This window comes from Carassius auratus, chromosome 46, assembly GCF_003368295.1.
Source record: "Carassius auratus strain Wakin chromosome 46, ASM336829v1, whole genome shotgun sequence".
Classification (NCBI taxonomy): domain Eukaryota; kingdom Metazoa; phylum Chordata; class Actinopteri; order Cypriniformes; family Cyprinidae; genus Carassius; species Carassius auratus.
This window is the reverse complement of record NC_039288.1, coordinates 10,111,933-10,133,432: the sequence shown is the minus strand read 5'-3', so window position 1 is coordinate 10,133,432 and position 21,500 is coordinate 10,111,933. Positions and strand designations below refer to the sequence as shown.

General features: G+C 37.3%; 2 protein-coding genes across 2 annotated transcripts in view; both read right to left on the bottom strand.

The window, feature by feature from the left end:
* Positions 1-2,595: 2,595 nt before the first annotated feature.
* Positions 2,596-12,159, bottom strand: LOC113064119 (endoplasmic reticulum mannosyl-oligosaccharide 1,2-alpha-mannosidase-like). Its single transcript, XM_026234704.1, has 14 exons — positions 11,823-12,159; positions 10,488-10,614; positions 9,185-9,293; positions 8,811-8,998; positions 8,200-8,336; positions 7,844-7,953; positions 7,512-7,697; positions 6,666-6,814; positions 5,930-6,118; positions 5,620-5,810; positions 4,642-4,762; positions 4,297-4,491; positions 3,810-3,941; positions 2,596-3,343 (listed from the first exon to the last, which is right to left on the bottom strand). Exons 2-14 carry the CDS (start codon positions 10,587-10,589, stop codon positions 3,137-3,139), a joined length of 2,016 nt encoding a protein of 671 aa, XP_026090489.1. The 5' UTR covers positions 10,590-10,614; positions 11,823-12,159; the 3' UTR covers positions 2,596-3,136.
* Positions 12,160-13,543: 1,384 nt separating this feature from the next.
* The window catches only part of LOC113064118 (collagen alpha-1(I) chain-like), a 45,745-nt gene continuing 37,788 nt past the window's right edge, over positions 13,544-21,500 (bottom strand). Inside the window, exons 42-68 of the mRNA XM_026234703.1 lie at positions 21,333-21,386; positions 21,107-21,214; positions 20,923-20,976; positions 20,724-20,831; positions 20,172-20,225; positions 20,018-20,071; positions 19,894-19,947; positions 19,692-19,745; positions 19,450-19,557; positions 19,302-19,355; positions 19,114-19,167; positions 18,933-18,986; positions 18,698-18,751; positions 18,465-18,518; positions 18,276-18,329; positions 18,073-18,126; positions 17,926-17,979; positions 17,787-17,840; positions 17,637-17,690; positions 17,361-17,378; positions 17,163-17,216; positions 17,022-17,084; positions 16,581-16,746; positions 16,275-16,384; positions 16,107-16,187; positions 15,468-15,650; positions 13,544-14,803 (exon numbers count right to left, since the gene is read on the bottom strand). Coding sequence (XP_026090488.1) covers positions 14,660-14,803; positions 15,468-15,650; positions 16,107-16,187; positions 16,275-16,384; positions 16,581-16,746; positions 17,022-17,084; positions 17,163-17,216; positions 17,361-17,378; positions 17,637-17,690; positions 17,787-17,840; positions 17,926-17,979; positions 18,073-18,126; positions 18,276-18,329; positions 18,465-18,518; positions 18,698-18,751; positions 18,933-18,986; positions 19,114-19,167; positions 19,302-19,355; positions 19,450-19,557; positions 19,692-19,745; positions 19,894-19,947; positions 20,018-20,071; positions 20,172-20,225; positions 20,724-20,831; positions 20,923-20,976; positions 21,107-21,214; positions 21,333-21,386 — 2,007 coding nt within the window. The 3' untranslated portion in view covers positions 13,544-14,659. The remainder of the gene's footprint in view (positions 14,804-15,467; positions 15,651-16,106; positions 16,188-16,274; positions 16,385-16,580; positions 16,747-17,021; positions 17,085-17,162; positions 17,217-17,360; positions 17,379-17,636; positions 17,691-17,786; positions 17,841-17,925; positions 17,980-18,072; positions 18,127-18,275; positions 18,330-18,464; positions 18,519-18,697; positions 18,752-18,932; positions 18,987-19,113; positions 19,168-19,301; positions 19,356-19,449; positions 19,558-19,691; positions 19,746-19,893; positions 19,948-20,017; positions 20,072-20,171; positions 20,226-20,723; positions 20,832-20,922; positions 20,977-21,106; positions 21,215-21,332; positions 21,387-21,500) is intronic.

The following is a 21,500-nucleotide window of genomic DNA, read 5'->3' as shown; positions in this document are numbered from 1 at the left end:
TAGCTTTCTCCAGTAAAAAGTTGTCTTGTCTGAATCAGAAGAGATATATGCACATATCAAACACTGTTTAATAAGCAAAAACAGAACTATTCATTTGAACATTTTGAAAATATTAAACAACAAAGCAAGCCAAGACATAAAAGATGTGAACCATGTTTAGAAAAAAATGTCATCTTCCTTTAAGTTGGTGCCCTTTTATCAGTAGAGCCAACAGAGGCCATCATGTTTGAAGAGGTAAGAACAGTCCTGATGAGAAGGGAAGCAATTATACAGCAATTATATATATATTATACTGGCTCTCAAAACCAAAAGTTTGTGTTCAAGATTAACCATAATTAATGAATTTAGATATAGATTTTAATGTTTAAATGATACTACATATTTAGAAGAATGGCATATTAAGTTGCTGGAGTATATTTGTAGCAATAACCAAAAATACATTGTATGGGTCAAAATGCCAAAATCGTTAGGATATTAAGTAAAGATCATGTTCCATGAAGATTCTTTATTTTGTAAATAATGCTCTACCAATTGAGCTACAGGAACAAAAATGATTCACTACAAGAACTTCAATCATGTCCACTACAGAGGAGAGGTGGTAGCGATTCCTGTCTGCAGGACGGTTAACCATGGTGGAAATTTCAAGGCCACATTCAGGCCGTTTTTTCTCTGTCTTTCCTGGGTGCCATGCTTGTAATGTGTTCATTTGATGCTGAATGTTTTTTAAGGCCTTTTCCTGCTTCTACAGCGTGCTTCCAATCACTGAAGCCCCTTATAGTGAAAGCAGAGTCTGATGGAGAAATTAAGTATTTCCTGCATGGAAAACAAAAACCAGTATCTGCTTCCATGGAGTATTCCAACCACTCCCGTGACGTATACCATGACGCAACAAATGAGCGGAAAATGTCTTAACCTGAGTCGGTTTATCCTCAGCAAGGTTGAAAGGCACTCTTGGCGATCCAGGGGTGCATGATCTGAAGCATGAGGGCAGAGGATCAATCGGTGTTGGTGTCTTGTAGACTAGCGTGTCTTGCGAGTTGCTGTTGGATGCTTGTGGTTATGGTGTATGATTTAAACTCGATTCAATTTAAAATTAGTAATGTTTTGCCAAGCCCCCCAAAGCGACCTCTTGATGCCGGGCCTGTCTTGAAGTTTCATTCTAATGGCACCCATTCCTCTATTGGTGAGCAAGTGATGTAATGCTAAATTTCTCCAAATCCGTTCTGATGAAGATAACCTCATATACATCTTGGATGGCCTGAGGATGAGTACATTTTAAGCAATTTTACATTTTTGGGTGAACTAGTGCCTATTTTAACCTATTTTAGTTCATATTTGATTTATTTTTATACTTTACAGATGTCAACAAACTTATCGTTACTTTTATGAAAACCAGCTCAGCTGTGCTGGATATTAATACATCTAACACAACATGACCTTCCCAAACCCTCATCAGATCTGTGTCCACTCCGGGCTCCTTCATTTAACACCCGCTCACCACCACAAACGGTATTCACAAACCGCTGATTGCAGCAAAGAGACGAGAGAAGCAATCAGGGAGACATCTCTCATTATCACTCTGTATTCTATAAATCGAAAGGCACATGCGATGCAGACTTTGACACCGTATCACTAGAAGCACCAAGATGTATGTGACACGGAACAGACATATTGTAATGCAAATGCCAATCACCCTGAAAATGGATTGTTTCAGATAAAGGATCATTTTGCGCTAGTTTGACATCTTGTTAAAGCCTGAATGTTATGATTGGAATGACTGCTGTTTGACCAAAGAAATTAGATGATAGGAGAAACCTGGATAAATTGCAGATGAACTCTCAACAGATGATACAGAACAGTGATGTGCATATGAGTTTTCAAGCATTTAAAAAAAAAAAAAAAAACTGTAAAAATATGACTAAATAAAGGATTTGTACACCGACAGTTCACCTAAAATGAAATTTATGTGATCATTTATTCGCTTTCATGTCATTCCAAACCTGTTAAACCTTCTTTTGTGGAACATTAAAGGAGAAATTCATTCAGAAATGGCTAGGAAGTACGTTTTTTAGGTTTGGATTAAGTAAATGATGGTGTTTTCATTCATTTAATGTCTACAATCATCTAAAATATTGAAACAGATGGCAGCATGGGGATATAAATTACCACTGTGTTCTAATATGACAAGGGAAATGTTGTAGCTTCAATGTGATCTTGACGGTTGATCAGACACAGTTTATCCTTCAAACAATGTTTTCAGTGTAGTTTTGCTGTGAAATCTGAATGAACAAATGAACATTTATACACATCTGAATGCAGTACAGCTAAATGTAGCATCCGCTGCCACACAACAGCTTCCAAATAGTGTAAATAATAAAGTAAATCTACAGTGCAGGAATTCAAGCAGGGCTTTGGGCGGCATCCAGTACATCAAATCATTACCATTCACTGAAGTACGCACACTAAAGTCAACATAAATAACAGAAAAATACACAATCCCAGAGAGTTCCCAAATAAACTTTAAGATGATGATCTGTAAAGTACTCAATATGTTCCCTAATGCATCCTGACTCCCACAAAAGGGAAACATTTTGTAACAGCCTGCAAAAATAAAGGCGAGCCACTCACATTGAGATCATCCATCTGTACGCATAGAAAAAATGATGTCCATTTTTTTTTTACAAAAGTGCTTGGTGTTTTTTACAGTGTGTGATTTCAGCAGTCTGCCATGTGATTTATGACACTCTGACACCAATGTTTCTTTCCCAAATATGGAAGATGGAACATCTAAAAATTGCGGCAGCTAAATGGGCTTGTCCAACATGCAGGAGTGTCACACTTTTCAGGCATCCCAAGGTAAATTTCTTGTCTTGTAAAATATAAAGTGGAAAAATTTTTTTATGTTATTTTACCACCCATAAAACCGCCACCAAATTTGGGTGAATCCAAATCTTCTGGCTGAATAAAGAGCGTCACCGCATTCAAATAATTCTCAAATGCACAGTTAAAGATTGGTGTGTAACCCGCCACCTTAGTTTAGAGCAGAAACATTCCTGCAGAGAAACTCTGAAAGGTCACTTCCTTTTGAAGCCTGCATCACTGCAAGTCAGGATTGGCTTAATTCTGTCCTCCGCCCTCACGAGGTGGAGGGCCATATGGGCAGCGGATGGGCCTCAGTGTTGAACACATACTTATCCAGACTGATCAGCTCGTTGACGTCAGAGAACAGGAGGAAAAGATACTTTAGCGTCTCTCCCAGGAAGAAACTCTCCATCTTATCTCTGGGCGCAGGGTTCAATGGGTCACGGACGTTACCTATGGAGGTGTAGCCACCGCTGGGGACCTGGGATAGGAACAGAGTAAAGAAGTCAGGCTTGTGTTCATTGGCAATGACACCCAATGTAGCTGCACAAATAAATAATCTAATACTGTGCAATAGATTTCCAAAATCAACTGATACTGATACTATATATATATATATACCTTGGCAACTAGAATAAAATGAGCTGAAATAAAAACAAATTAAATCGAAATAGAACTACATAATTTTTTTTTATTTTACAAAAGCACAAAACAAAATTCTGAAAATAAAAACAATTCAAAATATGAATAAATACTATAATGGCATAATAACATTAAAATAAAAATTTAATAAAAATAAAAAAAGATATATATATTTTCCTTTTAATATACATTTTTTCAATTGTAAAATCCTTGTTATATTTTTTGGAAAAATCAGCTATTTATAAAATGGGACTTTTTGGACTTTTTGGCATGTAGACTAAAATGACTGTGCATTTCTCACTCACTCTGGTGTACTTGTTGAAACTTTGCATTATGTCCCAGCCCCAGTCCCTGTATTTGCTGTCCTTGGTGAATCTGTACATGTAGAACAGACTCTCAACGGTCTCAGGTCTCAGCAAGTTGTGTCTGTCTGCAGGCTGCACACACATAATGAGAGAGGAAAAAAATATCCGTTCATGTAAAAGGGCACCAACAAAAAAAAAAAAGTCATCCTCATCAGTGCTAAGAGCAGAAATATTTTTTTGTTCTTCAGAGCAGATAATAAATGACAATATTATATTACAAAAAATAAACATAAAGGCCTTGACTGCACAATCTGAATACAGTTTCTGCACCATTTGTGGGGGTTATTACCATTTTATTTCAAGCAAAAGGAGAGAAAATGAAAGATGGATCCATTCCAAAACCTGCATCAGCAGTTTAAGGCCACGGCTCCAAACGCCCAGGGAGTTTATTGTCAGAAATGAGTGGTGACTGTATAGGTTAATGTACCTTCACATCTATGTCCCGTCCGTTGTTGGACTGCAGGTTAAAGTGAGCAATCTCTGGGCTCAGGCCCGTCTCCATCTGTGCATACATCTGATGGCACGTCTCCATCAACTGCAGAGCCAGCTCCATGTGATCAGCGGGCAGGCCGTTGTGAACACCGAGAGCCAGCGTGCCAGGAAGAAAACACACCAAATGATCCTAGATCAGACAGAGAGAGACAGAAAGCATGCAAGTTTGGAATAACATGAGAGTGAGCAAATAATACCAGATATACCTCCTTATTTTTTGGTGATCAATTCCTTTTAGAACGATACTTGGTGGCAGACATGTGGTGAAGTTATGACTCACCATTTTGGGATTGAGACGGCCATTGGACAGCTCCCCAACAAAGGTCAGTTTACTAGGAGAGGTCTGTCTCAAGAGATTCTTTCTGACACCTTCTATAGCCTGAAGATAGTCCTCCAGCAGCCTAGAAAGACACACACTCATCGTCCTCTGCATTTGATTTGCAGTGATTAAGTTCGCCATCTAGAGGCAAAATAAACCATTGCATTTTAATTGTGCATGAGAGCATCCCAGACTTCAGATGATCCTCATACGTGTCTCTGATGTATAAAACCCAACATATAGAAAGCTAGGGGTGCAATTCAACCCCATCAAGGTCTTAGTGAGATTAGTCAGACAGGATAGATGCAGAGCTCATTTAAATGGACCACCTTCCCCGTCAATGGCTAGTATATCCATCACTGACCTGGTCTTGACTGGATTTGATATTCCAGGCCAGAGATATTTATCAAACCTCATTAAAAGTCAGTGTCTACTGAACCCCAGTGAACACCCTTTTATTGAATTATTCAAAAGCGAACCCAATGAAAAAAATAACATCAGCTAGAAGCAAGTGGATATGATGTCAACACAGCAAACGAGACTCAGGTGTGAACAGAAACACTGATGTGAATGACAATGAGACATCAAGCTCAACAGAGACTGAATCGCACTGGCAGAGAGAACAGGAAGACAGAATATACAGATATATACTGTGCATCCCGACTTAATACTTAACCATGAGAAGTGACGCATTAAAACATGCTCAGTCTTTTTTTTCTTTCTCAGTGCAATTCACCCTTTCAGTGACTGACAATGGGAATCAATCATATCACCCCATCTGTGACCAGGATCATAACCTCAGTACATTAGGCTCAGTAAGCATCGCCAGTTCCCTGGAACCCATTAGCTAAAAGCACCAGTGGGGTATTGACACTCAGTCTAAGTGCTGAATTTATGAACGGTCAGTCAAAGCTGCATTTGTATCTGATGTTAACTCACTCAGTTTCTTTCTTGCCACTCTGTAGCCACTGTTTGAGCAGGTACTCATAGTAGCTGTCCGCACGGGCCCCCAGCGTAAAGGCCCCTCGACGTGTGAATTTCCCACTGTTTGTGTTGATGAACATGGGCACCAGACCGTCACGCTTTCCCTCCAATCGGTGGACCTGTCTGGTCACCTCCTCCACTGCATTCTGAAAACAGAGGAATGCATCCAATCTCAAATAAAATAAAGTAATAAAATAGGCAAAGCTTTTAAATATTTCGAAATGTGAAAAATTACATTAAAATTCAAATACAAAAAATTAAGTACCTGGTACTGCGGGTCCTTTGTGAGTCGGCTGAGCTCTCTGAACTCCAGCTGAATGCTGGTCACCTCTGCGACTGTGCTGTCTGTGGTCCAGCGTGGAGGGTGAGCAGTTCCTTCACCAATGTTCACGTCAGAGTAGGGGATTTTAGACGGGGTTTTGAAGGCAGGCATTAATCTGGACCCGATGTCTTTCTGTAAGAAAAGAGACACAACATGTATTGAGGTCTGCGGTCTATTAAAAATGTACCGCAGGACCAGTTTCTTCCCTCAGGCAATCCATCTTATGAACAGCTTATAATAACGGCGGACACACTACACTTTATATTTATATACACACACACTTTATTTATCTAACACACATACTTAGTATACACTTAAATTTTAAACACAATATATATGTACATACATAACTTCATTTTGTAATATACTTGCCTACAATTGTCATTTGTATATTGTTATTCACTATCTACTTATTTGTATTTTTTATTCTTTTATTATGTGTTTTATGTTCTGTCGCTGTCATTCTGTTGTACTGCGGAGCTTCTGTCACGAAAACAAATTCCTCGTATGTGTACATACCTGGCAATAAAGCTCATTCTGATTCTGATTCTGATTCTGATTCTGATGTTACATCACAAGACCTAGCTGTATGAGCCAAAAGCTGTCAACCTTTATGGCTATACTTTCGCATTTACTAGCACAAAAATAAATTGTAATGGAGATGATATTACGTGCTTACAGCTTTATCCAGGAAGAGAGTGTCACCAGTCAGGTGGTATGTGCTCAAGAGACCCCCCAGTATACGGATGGTACTCTCAAAAAGATTCACATCCACATTCTTGGAAAAGGACAATTCTGTCTCAACCCACTTTCTGGCCTCAGCAAACTCTATTACAGAAAGAATGAGAGAGAGAGAGAGAGAGAGAGAGAGAGAGAGAGAGAGAGAGAGAGAGAGAGAGAGAGAGAGAGAGAGAGAAAGAGGAAAATACAAAAGGAGGGACATAAAGAAAAAATATAATTTTTCCATTATTATTTGAAGTTTTTATTGCTTAGTTACTATACTTTCCACACACTATCTAGTTTATATAAATGTGTCTACTAAGAATGCCCAATAAAGAATATGAAAATAAGGCTTTTTAGATTTTTTTTTGTATGTGGCCATCTGATCATAAAGGCCTTTTAGTCTAAAAGAGTGCAATGGTCATCCTAAAGTTTTCTTTAAAAAAATACGAAAACAAATAAAATAAATTGCTGCTTTGTGACACGTAAAAAATACATTTTATGTAAGTAAAAATATTTGCCTGGATTTTCTTTATTTTCTTTTTTTTACGTCTCATATTTCATCTTTTTCTATTTTAAAATGGCAAGACAAAATTAATAAAATCCATACATAAAAGCATAAAAAAAAAAAAAAAAAATGTTTAAAACGGTCACTTTTAATAATACTCAACTTCTGGGAATTAAAAGTGAATAAACCTCTGAATAAACCTCACCCTCATGTTGACAGTTGGAAAGAAAACAAAGAACAGATTTGAAATTTGCATACAGTGATCACGAAACTATAACTATTAATTATAAGGCTCACCGTCTTTCAGTCCCAAGATCCACATGGTGTCCAGTGCATCTATGAGAGTGAGGCCCAGGCCGAACCACTCTCCATGGGTCTTAGATACGGGCTTCAGTTCATCATGACCCCACGCAAAGGCCTTATAGCCCTTCCACGCGTGCCTGAAGGCTTCCCGCACTGCCTCAACACGATCCACGGCCTTCACTGTGAACGAGTACAACAAATAAGTCACAGACAAATATTGAGAAGATGATCAAATGTCTTTGACGGTTGATCTTAAGCACAAGCTAAACTCTAGCACGTAAACCTGGACAGACAAATACCTCAAATTGTGGGGTGAATTCTGATACCTGGTTTTAAGTTGGAAGCATCCTCGGCATCAGCCTCGGTTCCTTCTTTTCCATGTGCAGTAGACTGAAGCTCCGTCCCCTGCTCCGCCTCGATCATCGCCCCACGCCAACTAGGAATTCAAAAACTGGCATCAGTTCTTACAGCAGTTCATCTATCATCCAACCCAGTGATTCATCAACCGTAATAGCAAAAAGCGCCATAATTACTGTCTGAGCTTTAATACCTCTACTTATTCAAAGGGTTAAATACGAAGCCAAAAATAAATAAATGTCAATGTCTGATCCTATGCAAATTATCATCATCATAACGCTCTAATAAAAAGTGGCCTCATTTCTTGAATGCAATCAGAGCAAACCTAATGACTGTTTTTGCTTCGTTCCCTCCATCTTCATCTCTCTTGACCGTGGCTTCTTCTTCATCTTTCAGCTGCCAGTCTGACACATTCCCTCGCTTCTGCAGCGCTGGAGGACCACGCTTGCTAGGGGGCTTCCTCTGCACATTCAAACCACACAACATAAAAAGACAAGAGTAGGTGAAGAAACTAGTCAAATCTATCATTTTAATCTAGTATCTTAAAAGTTAGGTGAATTAATGTGCTTAGATCAGCATCGTTATGGTTTACTTTATTAATATAATATTAAAATATATTAATATCAAAACAATATTTGTTTATATTTTTTATTTAGAATTTAGAAATACTATATTTTTTTATTATTTTCTTTATTACTTCTAATATTAACTTATATATATATATATATGCTTTTACTTTTAATAATATTTATTTATTGGAGAAAAAATATTTAGAATGAAGAAAATGTTACATTTTACATATTTTACAGCCCAATTCTTGTTTGAAAAGATCAACAGGGGCTGTAAAATCCTTTGCAAATGAGTAGAGAAATTATAAATTAACCATATATTACATATTTTACATATCCATAATATCTGAGAAGTCTTCCTACTAACCATAGCTGGAGGTTTGGGAAGTAATGGAATGCTTGGTCTTTGAATTTCCGGCATCACTTCTGGTGGGATGTCCTGGACCCCCGGGACAACTCCTGGTGGGAGCTTTGGGATGAAGACAGGAGGAATGGGCCTGAGACCTCGGTTATCCGTTTCAACCCAGTCCTCCTTCAACGATCTATCAGAGAGTCCTGGAGAATAAACACACATAAATTCATCCCATGTGAATTATTAATAGCAAAAGGCATGATGTTTAATAAAACGTCTACCCCAGCAGTTAATGTAAACAGGCAGAGAGGTTGTACCAATCATCCACCTTTTGTGCTTTCACCTTTCATATCCTGCGAAATGTCATTAAAGGGGACTGTATGAAGTACCTCTCCACTGCTCCGTCAGGCTGGGATAGGAAAGAACCCCACAGATAAACAGGAAGGCCAGCAGGAAAAGAATCAGGCTGCGCTGAAGCCGAGAGAGCTGCTTCCATTTCTGCCAAAACAAACACAAAAAATTCGAGGACAATTGGAGGAAAGTGCAGCAGTTTTATATTTTATGGCTTGATGTGGCAATTGCAATGATTGCCAAATATACTGCAATAAAAATACAGCAACATGGAAACAAAAATAAGATTTTCCCCTCACTCAAGATTTTTATTTTATTCAGTAAAGATTATTTATCAGCCTAATTAATTCAACTGCCATGAGTCTTAGATAATGGAAGACATTAAAGGTATAGCTCCCTCAATAAAGTCTTACATTGTCTCTCCCACGTTGTTTGAACCAGCCGTCAGACTTTGTAATGTTTTTGAAAGAAGTCTCTTATACTCACCAAGGCTGCATTTGTTTGATCAATAATACAGTAAAAACTGTAGTACTAGAAACATTACAACTTGAACTGTTATATTTTTAACTGTAATTTATGATCAAATCTGATTTCTCAGTTGACATTACTTCAGCTTTCAGCTTCACATGATTCTTCAGAAATCATTCTAACATGCTGATCTGATGCTAAAGTAAAACACTTATTATCATTAGCAATGCTGTCCGTAGCTTTGTGAGAGGAATAGACCAAGTTAAAATGTGTTAACAATTTGCATTCATAATTATTTATTTTCATATTTTTAAGCTTAAATGACATTGAACTGCTGTTGCATGAACAAGATCCTCCTTCTGGGTTCCCATGGGAAAAAAAAAACAGCATGTGGTTTAGATAGACATAACAGTGATTCAATAATAGAATAACATAGTTTTAATTTCTGGGTGAACTGTTCCTTTAAGATTTTTTTTTTTAATTAAAAGGTGAGTTTTTTCAAGCAAAACGAGTGTGTTTTAGCTAAGCAGGGAGTGCATGTCTGCTTTTTGGAGATAATTAAGTATACACAAATTAGTAGATTAAATAAAAGAGGGGAAGAAACAAGGGCTTTGACACCTCTGGCTTGGCTAGGACTAAACACGACATCTACACTGGCAGCATTTTGTTCTCAGAATATTAAATAGATGTCAAGACGTCTCGCAGACAGGGAAATGGCACTCATTTATGCAAACAAATAAAGAGTTAGAAGCCATCAGCCTTCGAACATCATCGCTAATGAATGAAAAAAACATAATGCTTCACATTTCTGTCCTGCAAAACAAGGTAAAGAGTTTAGATGGCATTCTAAGCAGAAAATCCCCAGCCACTAACCCTCCAGCAGGACTGTCTCCGGTGCTTGGCGTTGGTGTATCTGCGGCTGTGCTGCTCTCCCAGCGTCAGAGAGACAAAGTCCTTCCTCTGTGGCGAGTACATCTCTAATACAGCCACCACTCAGACACTGGATCAAATAGGTGAGAGAGGGAAAAAAGACAAGAATGACACAGATATCAAGTGATTTTTCCCACAAAGCATTATTTGTAACATGAGCTGAGCACACGAAGGTCTATTGCTCCAGCAACGCTGATCTTTGCAGGTCCCTGAGGAGAATCAAGGTGTAAAATACAGATCTGTTCACAAGATTAATTACCACCGGACTAAATCTGGAGTAAACCAAGGCACACTGACATCCATCTGATCTGAGAACAACACCATGGGACAGTGCCATTCACCTCATTGTCCCAGGGCTGTGAGAGCCAAGAGGGGATAGGAACATTAGCTTAAGTCCATTTGGTTTTTATCATACCAACCTGTGCTTACTGGATGGGACAGATTTAAAGTAACAGGCCTGCCAATATATATATATATATAGAATTTTGAACCTTTGCCTTTTTACTTTTAGCCATTTTGAATTTTGCTGTAAAATGTAATTTTGTCACAAAATTGGCAGCATGTCCTGAGGTAACTGAAAAGTTTGTACCACATGCAATAAATGTTTTAAATAAATGTCCTGACAACGTCATTTCAATTTGGTGACAGTGCTTTTGCATATTAAATAATTGTAGTTAAGGCTTTTAAATCTTTTTTATTTTTATCAGATGGAAAGTTACTTTAGAAAATACTTCTGTGTGTATGTATGTATGTATATATATATATATATATATATATATATATATATATATATATATATATATATATATAAAACAGTATAAAACACTATTGCAAAATATTAAGACCATTTTAAAAATATTTTAATATACTTTAAAATATAATTTATTTCTGTGATGTACAGATCCTCAGAATTATTTCTGAAGGATCATGCACAGACATTGAAGACTGTAGCAAAGATGATGAAAATTCAATATTGCACCGCAAGAATAAATAATATTTTAAAGTATATTAAAATAAAAACTGTTATCGTTTCACAATATACATTTTTTTTCTTCTGTATTTCTGATCAAATAAATGCAGCCTTGATGAGCAGAAGAGACTTCTCTTAAAAACAGTGTGCATATATATGTTGCCAAAAATATAATGTAATGTTTGGTATACCAATAAAGTACAGTAAAATAAAATTAAATGATCAGAAAGAGAACAATCCATTCATTCAGCTTAACCCATCTGCACAGGTAAGGCAGTAACTGGCCTCGAGACGCATCTTCGTTTTACCTTTCTCTGGACAACTTGCTGCTCCTGGTTAGGAGGAGGATCTATATGCATGAAGAGGAGGAGGTCACAGCCAATGCTTCCCATCCACTGTGCATGTATTAATAGAGTATACTCAGTGTGTAGGTGGCAGCAGATCTCTATCTCTCCTTCATAATAACTCTGCTCATCTACAAACCGCGTGTTCTTCCCACAAAACGCTCATTTAGGCTGACATGCAGTCTGCTCATAATATATGTCAATCTTCAGGAAAATAAGCACGGAAACTGTTACTAGTTAAACAGCTGTGTGCTGGGCAATGTTTATGTGACGGCTTCTTACTATGTCACATGATCCTTCCTCAAGCGTCATTCATTCGGACTCCGCCCTCTTTTATTAACACGTTCATTGCCCCTTACTAAAGCTAAAAAACGTGATATTTCGCTTCAACAATATCAGTAAACATGATTATACTAATGATTATACTACATAGTCTGATTATACAATTTTTTTAAACATATATTGTTATAATGCTTGATTATAAATCAAATTGCAAAAACGTTACCACAAATAAAAAAGACCTATATTTGGAACTCAATCGTCCCATGTAGAATTTTGGTGTACGTACAGTAACCAAATAAAAAATCTCAATTTAATGTTATATGGGGTAAACGAAGTATTTTAATACACTTGAATATAAGTTTAATTTACTAAAAACTAAAACTAAACTAAAACCTATAATAAATACATAAATACACTCATCCATCCTCCTGGATAGTACTTTAATGTATTTATATATAGTATATATTAATATGAAAAATGAAGCATTTTAATATGCTTAAACATTAGCTGTACTTCAAATAGAAAAATATATCAAAAATACTGTATATAGTGTATATGTGATATATAGCATAATAGTGTATATATGTAAAATAAACAGCTAGAGAATTTTGCTACAGTACATTTGAAAATACAGAGGCTTGAAATTAATTATAAATGAATTTATATAATGAAATGTGTGTGTTTATATATATATATATATATATATATGGTCACACTTTATTTTAGGGTCCAATTCTCACTATTAACTAACCATTAACTATGACTTCTGCCTCAATTTATTCCTTATTAATAGTTTATAAGGTAGTTGTTAAGTTTAGGGTATTGGGTAGGATTATCGATGTCATGCATTATATGTACTTTATAAGCACTAATAAACAGCCAATATGTTAATAATAGACATGCTAATAAGCAACTACTTATTAGTGTGAATTGGACCCTATACTAAAGTTTTACCATATATATATATATATATAAAGATTAGAAGGTGTTGTGAAATGAAAACACTTTACTGATCTCTGTTATCTGGGACTGACGATCCTCCTACTTCATGATGTTTAGCCAAAAAAATAGGATGAAGTCCTTATAGACACTCAAAAGTCTTTCACCTTCCATTCCATTCCCAATGACCAGATCTGAACTTTTGAAAACTTTCATGGCAGGTTCAGGCATGCAGTGTACAGTAGATTTCCCACTTCGTCCCAATTCCACACGGATTACAGGACACGAATGACTGCATTCAGAAAATAAATACAGGCAAAGGGTGGCACTTCTAGGGGCCGCTGTGCAAAAGTACATACAGTAGTCCCTACTTCTGAGATACACCTGGGTTGCAGTTTTCCTCATTAGCATGTTTTGCTGTTACATAAACAAACAAAAAAAACAACTTCACAAAGCAGTTTTTAAGAAATGTTTATGTTTCACACAATGACACAAAATTGTCCAACACGACTTAAATGATACATTAATGTACTTTTTATAGCTGATGCTCAAACAGATGACCAGCATGTGATTTCCGATGTCACCACAAATACATAGAAAACACAATATACAGTACATAATGTTTTGTAGCAAAAAGTTTTCTAAAACAAAGCACCCGTGTCTAAATGAATAACGATGAAATACACTTGTATTTGGCTTGTATTGATTAATCTTAACATATTAACCTATTTTACCTATATCATTTGTGTATTCTTTTAAATATTTATGTCATATTTGTAAGTGCTCCCTGAGACCTACATACAGTAAATGTGAACTGAAGGAAATCTGTCTCTATGATTTTATGCATGTGTACTGACTTTCAGTATCAGAGCCATAATGCAGATCACTGCTTGTACATTTATTAACCAGCTTTGCAGCTGTTTGTATTATTTTTCTCTGTTTGAAACAACGGTTACTTCTGTATTGTAAATATTAAATCATAGAACATACATTTTTAAACAATATTTAGGTAACACGACCTTTTCTGAAATCAAATCGTGACATGAACAGAAAAAATAGAAAGATAGCACAGACGTCCTGATATCTGAACCTTTGCTTCGTTTCTATCAGTCATACAATTCAAGTTAGACACTTAAACGAGAGGGGGAAAAGGGTCATTCATACACTCGCCTTATAATGAATAACAACCAATTCATCCATGATACCCATTTGTACATGATTAAATAGTAAACTGAAACTTGAGCCATGCAACCACATAGTGGTCACGCCAGAACCCTGTCATTACACTCGATACAATCCAAGCTTCTTCTACAATGTTATTACAAGACCATTGCTAAAACAAATACTATTATAAAAAAGTACATTAATTACAAAGACAAAAGTCCCTGTAAACAAACAAAAACAAAGATATTGTCCATTTGTCTGGAAGCACAGGGATAGACAGGACACTGTGTAGAGTGCTTCCTTACCACGAGCTGTAGATGCTGCATGTGTCTTCAGAGTGTCCCATTTTGTCTTCTCTTTGGTGCTTGTATTTAAGTTTAAATGCACAGGATGTACCGTTATCATTCAAGGTGTCTCTAGCTGAAGCACACAGGGCTGATGGTGAAGCCAAACTCATGGCTACTGTTGCCCAACATTCCTATATCACGTAGAGGAAGCAGGTCGATGTCTTCAAACTGATACACAGCCTCACGCGGCCCGGGATCCACTTCCTTTGCAGACTGGTTCAACAAAAGCAAACATAAATTGTTTTAAAATGATTGTTAAAGATAAAGCACAATTGTTTAAACACGGATGATGTTTTTTAACCTGTTAAATGTCACCCCGTCCCGTATACGGGAAGCCTACGTTGACTATTCTATATTACAATCAAATCTAATCTAATCTTTACAAACTATATATCGTTGGAAAGGTCTAAGACTCCCAAATATATATTTTACCAATATTTTTTTGTTAAAAATTATGTAGGAAAAGTAATAGATTAATTTATGACAAGAGTGCACCCTCAGAAATCTACATTACAAAAGGAGCTTTGACCTTTGTTTAAAAAAAAGACTTTCTCGTTGCCTTTTTCTCTATCACATTTTAGAAATCATCAGAAGTTATATATCACTTGAAAACATAAAATCTCAAAATTCATCCTCTAAAACCCATTTTAAAATCAGACATTTCATTACCATGTAAATGGCACATCAAAATCATGTTCCAAAATGTTTTCAGTCATGAATTATAAATATGTAGGTTTGTATCATGCACATTCAAGTCTTTTTACTGTATTTTTGATCAAACAAGTGCAGTGAATGAACCATATACAGACCATTCACCTTTTAAAAATGTGATAAAAATAACACATTTTTATGACTAGTGTTGTTAAAAACCACGTACCACACAATCCTGCACTTCTCCTATATAGCTCTGCTTGACGGCGTCTGTGAGGAACTGGACCTGTCGCTGTGTCTGGCCCAATCGATGTCCAGGGTAACAGGAGTACCTCACTCTCTGTTCTGCTCTGTTGCTCTGGAGTCGTAGAAACCGCAGCTGAACCACACTGAGCGCTGGATACTCAAACTGACCAAAGACAGACAGATGGGTTTTGATGACAATACTGAAGGACAGTTTACTGTGTGCAACATCAGGGCTTGAAACTGAACATAAAACAATAAAGAGCAAGAATTTTATGGGTAATAAGAACAACATTATTAGTGGCGATTAACCTGGTTAATGGATTAAAGATGTTAAAGCATTAAAGGGACAGTTCAGCAAAATGTACAAACTTTCATTATCATTTAGTTTGTTTTCCATACAACAAATATGGCTAGTAAATAAGGCTGTTGAGGTCCGAAAAACATAAAAAAATCCCATAAAAGTAAACAATAAACTTTTTTAGTGTATACAGTATATCCGTTGTCTATTGTGAATTTTCACTTTAGGTCAACTATCCCACAGTCAGCCCATCTCTTGTCAATAGTACACGCTTTGATCCATAAGGAAGTAAAAATTACATAGACAAAGAGTAATACTTACTTTAAAACCTCCCTCAAGTGAACTTAACCAGTAGAACTCGCTGTTATTCCTCGAGTCATGCAGCCAAGTGCTTATGGGAAACTGCAGAAATTGGAAGAGCGATAATAAGATATTGATGTTCTTTAACATTAAAGAAACACAGTGGTGAGGTATTAAGTAGAACATTACATGTGCATCTCTCGGGTGAAGGCAGGACTCTGCTCCCGACTCGGAGAAGTTACAGTAGGCCAAAAGAGCATCTAACGGACTGCCTTGGTTTGGGTCAATGTAGTAGAATCCTGGAAAAGTTACAAAAGTCGTTATTTAACAGATAATTTTTTTAAATGGGGTCAAAATAACTTAGTCTACGTGTTTCAAAAGCTTTTAAATCTCTGAATCTTAATGCAAAGTTTTCTCAACGATAGCACAAGGGGAAACAAGAACAAACAGATACATGTCTTTGAAATACAGAAAGTTGAAAGATAGGACTCTGACCACTGGTGTAGTTGGGATGGCACAGCCACAGCTCCAGACAGGTAGATGCTGGGTGCTGCTTGCTGCCATCCGGAGGGTCCACCAGCAGCCTGATGTCATGGTACAGAGAGTCCAATAGTGACTGAATCAGAGGGTAATTGGGCTTGTCTGAACTGTACATCAGCTCCTGTTGGAGAATACAAAGTAGTTCAAATTGATTTGCTTTTTAGTGTGGGTCCAAGAATAAGAAGGTTAGATTTGGTGATGCTCTGCCACAGCGGTTTGCTGAAGATAATAGCACATATTTTAATTCTGCCATGATATCAATACATAAAATGTTGACTCTCTTCATTCAAGTGTATGCAGTGTGACCATAAGCACGGGATGTTTGGTATTTAATGATCAGCACAGCAAATCAGAGTAAAAGGGCATCTAAGAAAAAAACAAAAACAAAACACTTGCCTTGATCTGGGTCAGGGTCAGATTCACAGAAACGCCAGCAGGCCCTGGTGGCCCCGGTGACCCCTAAAATAAGAAATTAAATCAATAAGTAAAGAAATTAATTGTCATATTGTTCCAAAAAATGTGAAGGTGTAAACTTACTGACAAGCCCCTCCTTCCAGGGGGTCCAGGATTCCCCTGAAATCCCTTAGGTCCCTATGATTAAAGTGAAAAGGAGATATTTAATAACTAATCTTATTTTGTGGATATTCAATTATTTTATTTTATTTTTATTTTTATTGATCTGCAACACTTCCTTTTAACCTGAGTAAAGAAAGCTTAGAAAATTTGATTTCACACCTTGTCTCCAAACAAGCCCTGCAGGGTGGAAGAGATAAAAGAGAAAGTAATTATAAATGATCTTCATGCTCTTTCCAAAAAAAAAAAAAAAAAAACAGGCTGTGGTTGCGATAAGGCACTCCACTGTCCTTGCTTCTGTCATTAAAAATGAATTAACAATTGTTTCATATCTTGAAATGACAGAGCACATGTATCTGCAGCAGCTGGGTTAATGCAAATTAATAGGTGTAATAGGTACGGCTTGCAATTAGTTTAAATGCCGAAAAAGACATTCACCGGTAGTCCAGGTATTCCAGGTGCCCCTCTAGGCCCAGCAGGACCAATATTCCCCTTAAGGAAAAGGGCACACATTTTATAATTAATCATTCAGAAGATGATTTTCACCAAAGCAACTGAAGGAAAAGAAGATTTAATCATAAACCTTACCTGATCCCCCTTTGGTCCAGGGGGTCCAGGAGGACCATGTGGCCCCATACTCCCCTAAAAAGAACAAATAAATACTCATCTAAGAGAACGGAATAGGCTACACTGCAGACTCATAGGATGTGCTTGATATACATTATACCTTCAAGCCATCTTTCCCTGGTGGACCAAGTGGTCCCTGATCTCCTTTCTCACCCTGGTATGGACAAGTTAAGGTATCAATATTAATAATGTATTTCTAGGGCATCTGCATAAAAGGAATCGTGTTTGAGTAAAACTATAAAAGCACCTCTGCTCCTTTGACACCTTGCTCCCCAGGCTCTCCTCTCAGCCCTTGGATTCCCTGTCAAGAATAGAACAAAGGTTGCATGATTATGCATGATTATGATTTCGAACTGTGTTAATAGTTTCCCAGTTAATTAATTCCAAAAATTTTATTGAATTCAAAATATGTGATAAATTTGACTGTCATATCAAGCGTAGCAAGCTTACCATACTTCCTCCCCATCCAGGATGTCCTTTCTCTCCTACATCTCCCCTCTCTCCCTATTGGACAAGGAGAAGCCAAGAAGTAAATCCATAATAATGTACGTCCAATTCAAGCCATGGAATTCAAAAATTCAACTCGTCATGTATTTAAATCCCATGTTGTCTTAGTTGACCTCATCTCTGAACTCTGACCTTTTCTCCTCTTGGTCCTCTGGTCCCCCTCAACCCTGCCTTGCCTCTTTTACCCTTTAGATATAAACCACCAACAAAAAAAATCACCACTATATTCCAAATGTTTGTCCGGAATTATGACATACATGACATCAGAGTCTAAAATAAGTTTTTATGGCTACACATCTTTGACTTAGAGATCTGGAAACGTTTAATAGTCTAAGAGGGTCCTAAAAGGGCATATCTCATCTTACCCTCCGTCCAATGTGACCCATTTTTCCAGGTGCTCCATCCTTGCCTTGACCTCCCTAAAAATGCATCAAGAAGCAAATTCAAATTTAAAATAAAACTGCAAATAATAGTCCTAGGAAATCTGGATTTTCAAACACCGTTCTCATATTTGACAGTAAGGACAAAGACATAGAGGAAGAAGATTTTATTTTAGATAGCTGACAAGGATTGAGACAGAAAAGAACATTTTGACCTTACCTTCTCTCCTTTCATGCCTTCTCTTCCTTCAGGTCCCGGGTTACCCACGCGGCCCTGCAACAATCAAAACTCATTAAGGGCCCTGATGATTCAGCAGAGTTGAAACAAAAACAGAATTAAGATAAGGTAAATCTATTTGTTGTCTCTTTGCTGTAAATATGTTATCTCACTGGGCACTGACCTGAGCTCCTGGCAGACCTGGTGAGCCATGTACCCCTTCCTCACCTTGTAGACCCTAACAGAGTAGATTTGAAATGATAAAATTGGGTTATTCAATCAAATGTACTATATTTATTTACACAAACAAGCCCAAAGCACCACACCATCTCATTGAACAAATGCAATATTCTGGGTTTCAATGGTCTGTACCTCCAAACCAGGCAGTCCCGGTGGTCCTTGAATGCCTTGAAGGCCGTCTGGACCCTATAGGAAATAAATTAACATGTAATGGATCTAAAGGCTATATAAGGAAAGCAATCAAGAGTTTCCATCTTAGAGGAGTTCATTACAAACTCACTTTCACCCCAGGTTCTCCTTTATCTCCTGAGTCTCCTTTCTCCCCTTCAGGCCCTGGGTGACCTTTAGGACCCAAAAGACCTTGGGGACCTACTGAGCCAACACCTCCCTGTAGGCAAAGATATGAAAATTAATGCTACTCTTGGTGTTTCCCGGTTTCCCCAAGAGATCCTATAAGAATAAACTATCAAGAACTGATTATCTGGGGGAGGAATATGAATGCAAAGAAATTATCTTATCTACCTGTGTCCCGGCTTTCCCTGCATCACCTCGCATACCTTTGGGACCTGCAATTCCCTGAAGCACAGATAGGAATAATGAAAACAAGAAGAGCACAACAATTCAGCAATTTTTTTCACTTCCAAAGAATTCCAATCCTATATAAAAAAGACGTTACATGTTATGCACATCATATACAGTAATATGTTTTCAAGTGGATCAGAACCTCAGGCCCAGCTTCTCCTGCCTCACCAAGTAAACCGCTCGGCCCCACCTTCCCCTAAAAAGAAGCTTAATTTTAGTCCATAAATATAAATAATCCAAAAAAAGTGTACAATCAAACTTGTTACCTTGCTTCCTGGAGGTCCATCTGGCCCCACCAATCCTGGTTGGCCTGGTCCACCCTGAAACATAAAAAAAAAGGAACGGTTTATTAGTGACGTCAACTATGCGGCCATATCACGCATGAATACAGGGGTCATCCATTCTCAGGTCAACACTCACCTCTACACCTTTTAGGCCACGAGGTCCAACACCACCCATGAGACCCGACTCACCCTAACATAAAAACAGCCAACGTTCACACACAATCACAAACAGATGCAACAAAGCTGACACAAACAAGTGCTGACAAGACACTATGTATTTTAGTGTTTAAATTAGGAAAAATACCTCCATTAGCAATGAAATCTTCGGGGTAGGTACGATTTTTCTTTTATGCTCTCTTATGCTCATCAAGGCTGAATTTACATTATCAAATATACACCAAAACGGTTATATGTTTCAAACAGTTGTACTGATTAATATTTTTGTGGAAACCGTGATACATTTTCAGGATTCATTAACGAATACATTACTGTACATTTCTTTTAAATAAAAACGTTTGTAGCATTATAAAACATTTGTACTACTTTATCACTTTTGATAAACTTAACGCACCGTTTCTGAATCCAAACCTTTGAACTGTAGTGTATATCAAATGATTTGTAAAAAAAAATCAGGCTACATACAATTTTACAAACAAATACATAACGTGAAATGCTAATTTGCACTTACGTGTAGTCCGATTTGCCCCTTGTCTCCCTTGAGCCCCCTCTCTCGCTGCTCCCCCACTTCTCCCCATGGTCCCTCTAAACCAGTAAATCCTCGCAGGCCTATATCACCCTGAAAAAAATAAAATAAAAATGATATATATGTATATAGAGTACAACAGCATTTTCCCTTATGAAATGACAAGCTGTAAATTATAAATGACCTTCTCTCCTTTAGGGCCGGGGTCACCAGCAACTCCAACTGGACCAGCATCACCCTTCATTAGAACAAATACACCAATATTGCTCTTACAGTGACAATGAGACTGATTGCATTTGAAACAGATGACTTTAGGGTTAAATTGTTAAAACGCAGTTATGCTGACAATAAGAAATTGATCTCCACACCTCACTGCCGGCTGGGCCTGGTCGACCCATTAGACCTTTAGCACCTGGAGGGCCAATGTCTCCTTTCGGTCTTTGAAAACCAGGTTTTCCAAAGGGACCTCTGTCCCCCTGCAGGTACAAAAATTTCATTGTATTAATAAAAATAAAAAAATTAAAAATGTAAAAAAAATCCTGTATAAATGTAACTGTGTCAAGCAAATATCATTTTATAATTATTTCACCATACCTTATCACCTTTCCTTCCAGGAGGCCCTTCCAAACCTGACGGACCGGGTGGACCCTGCAGAGGTCAGAGAGCTTTCATCACATCTCTTAAATTTCTAAAAACAATGTTGTATGTAACCGTAATTGTATTCTGGTTCATTAAAATAATACATAACCATGGTAAAATCTC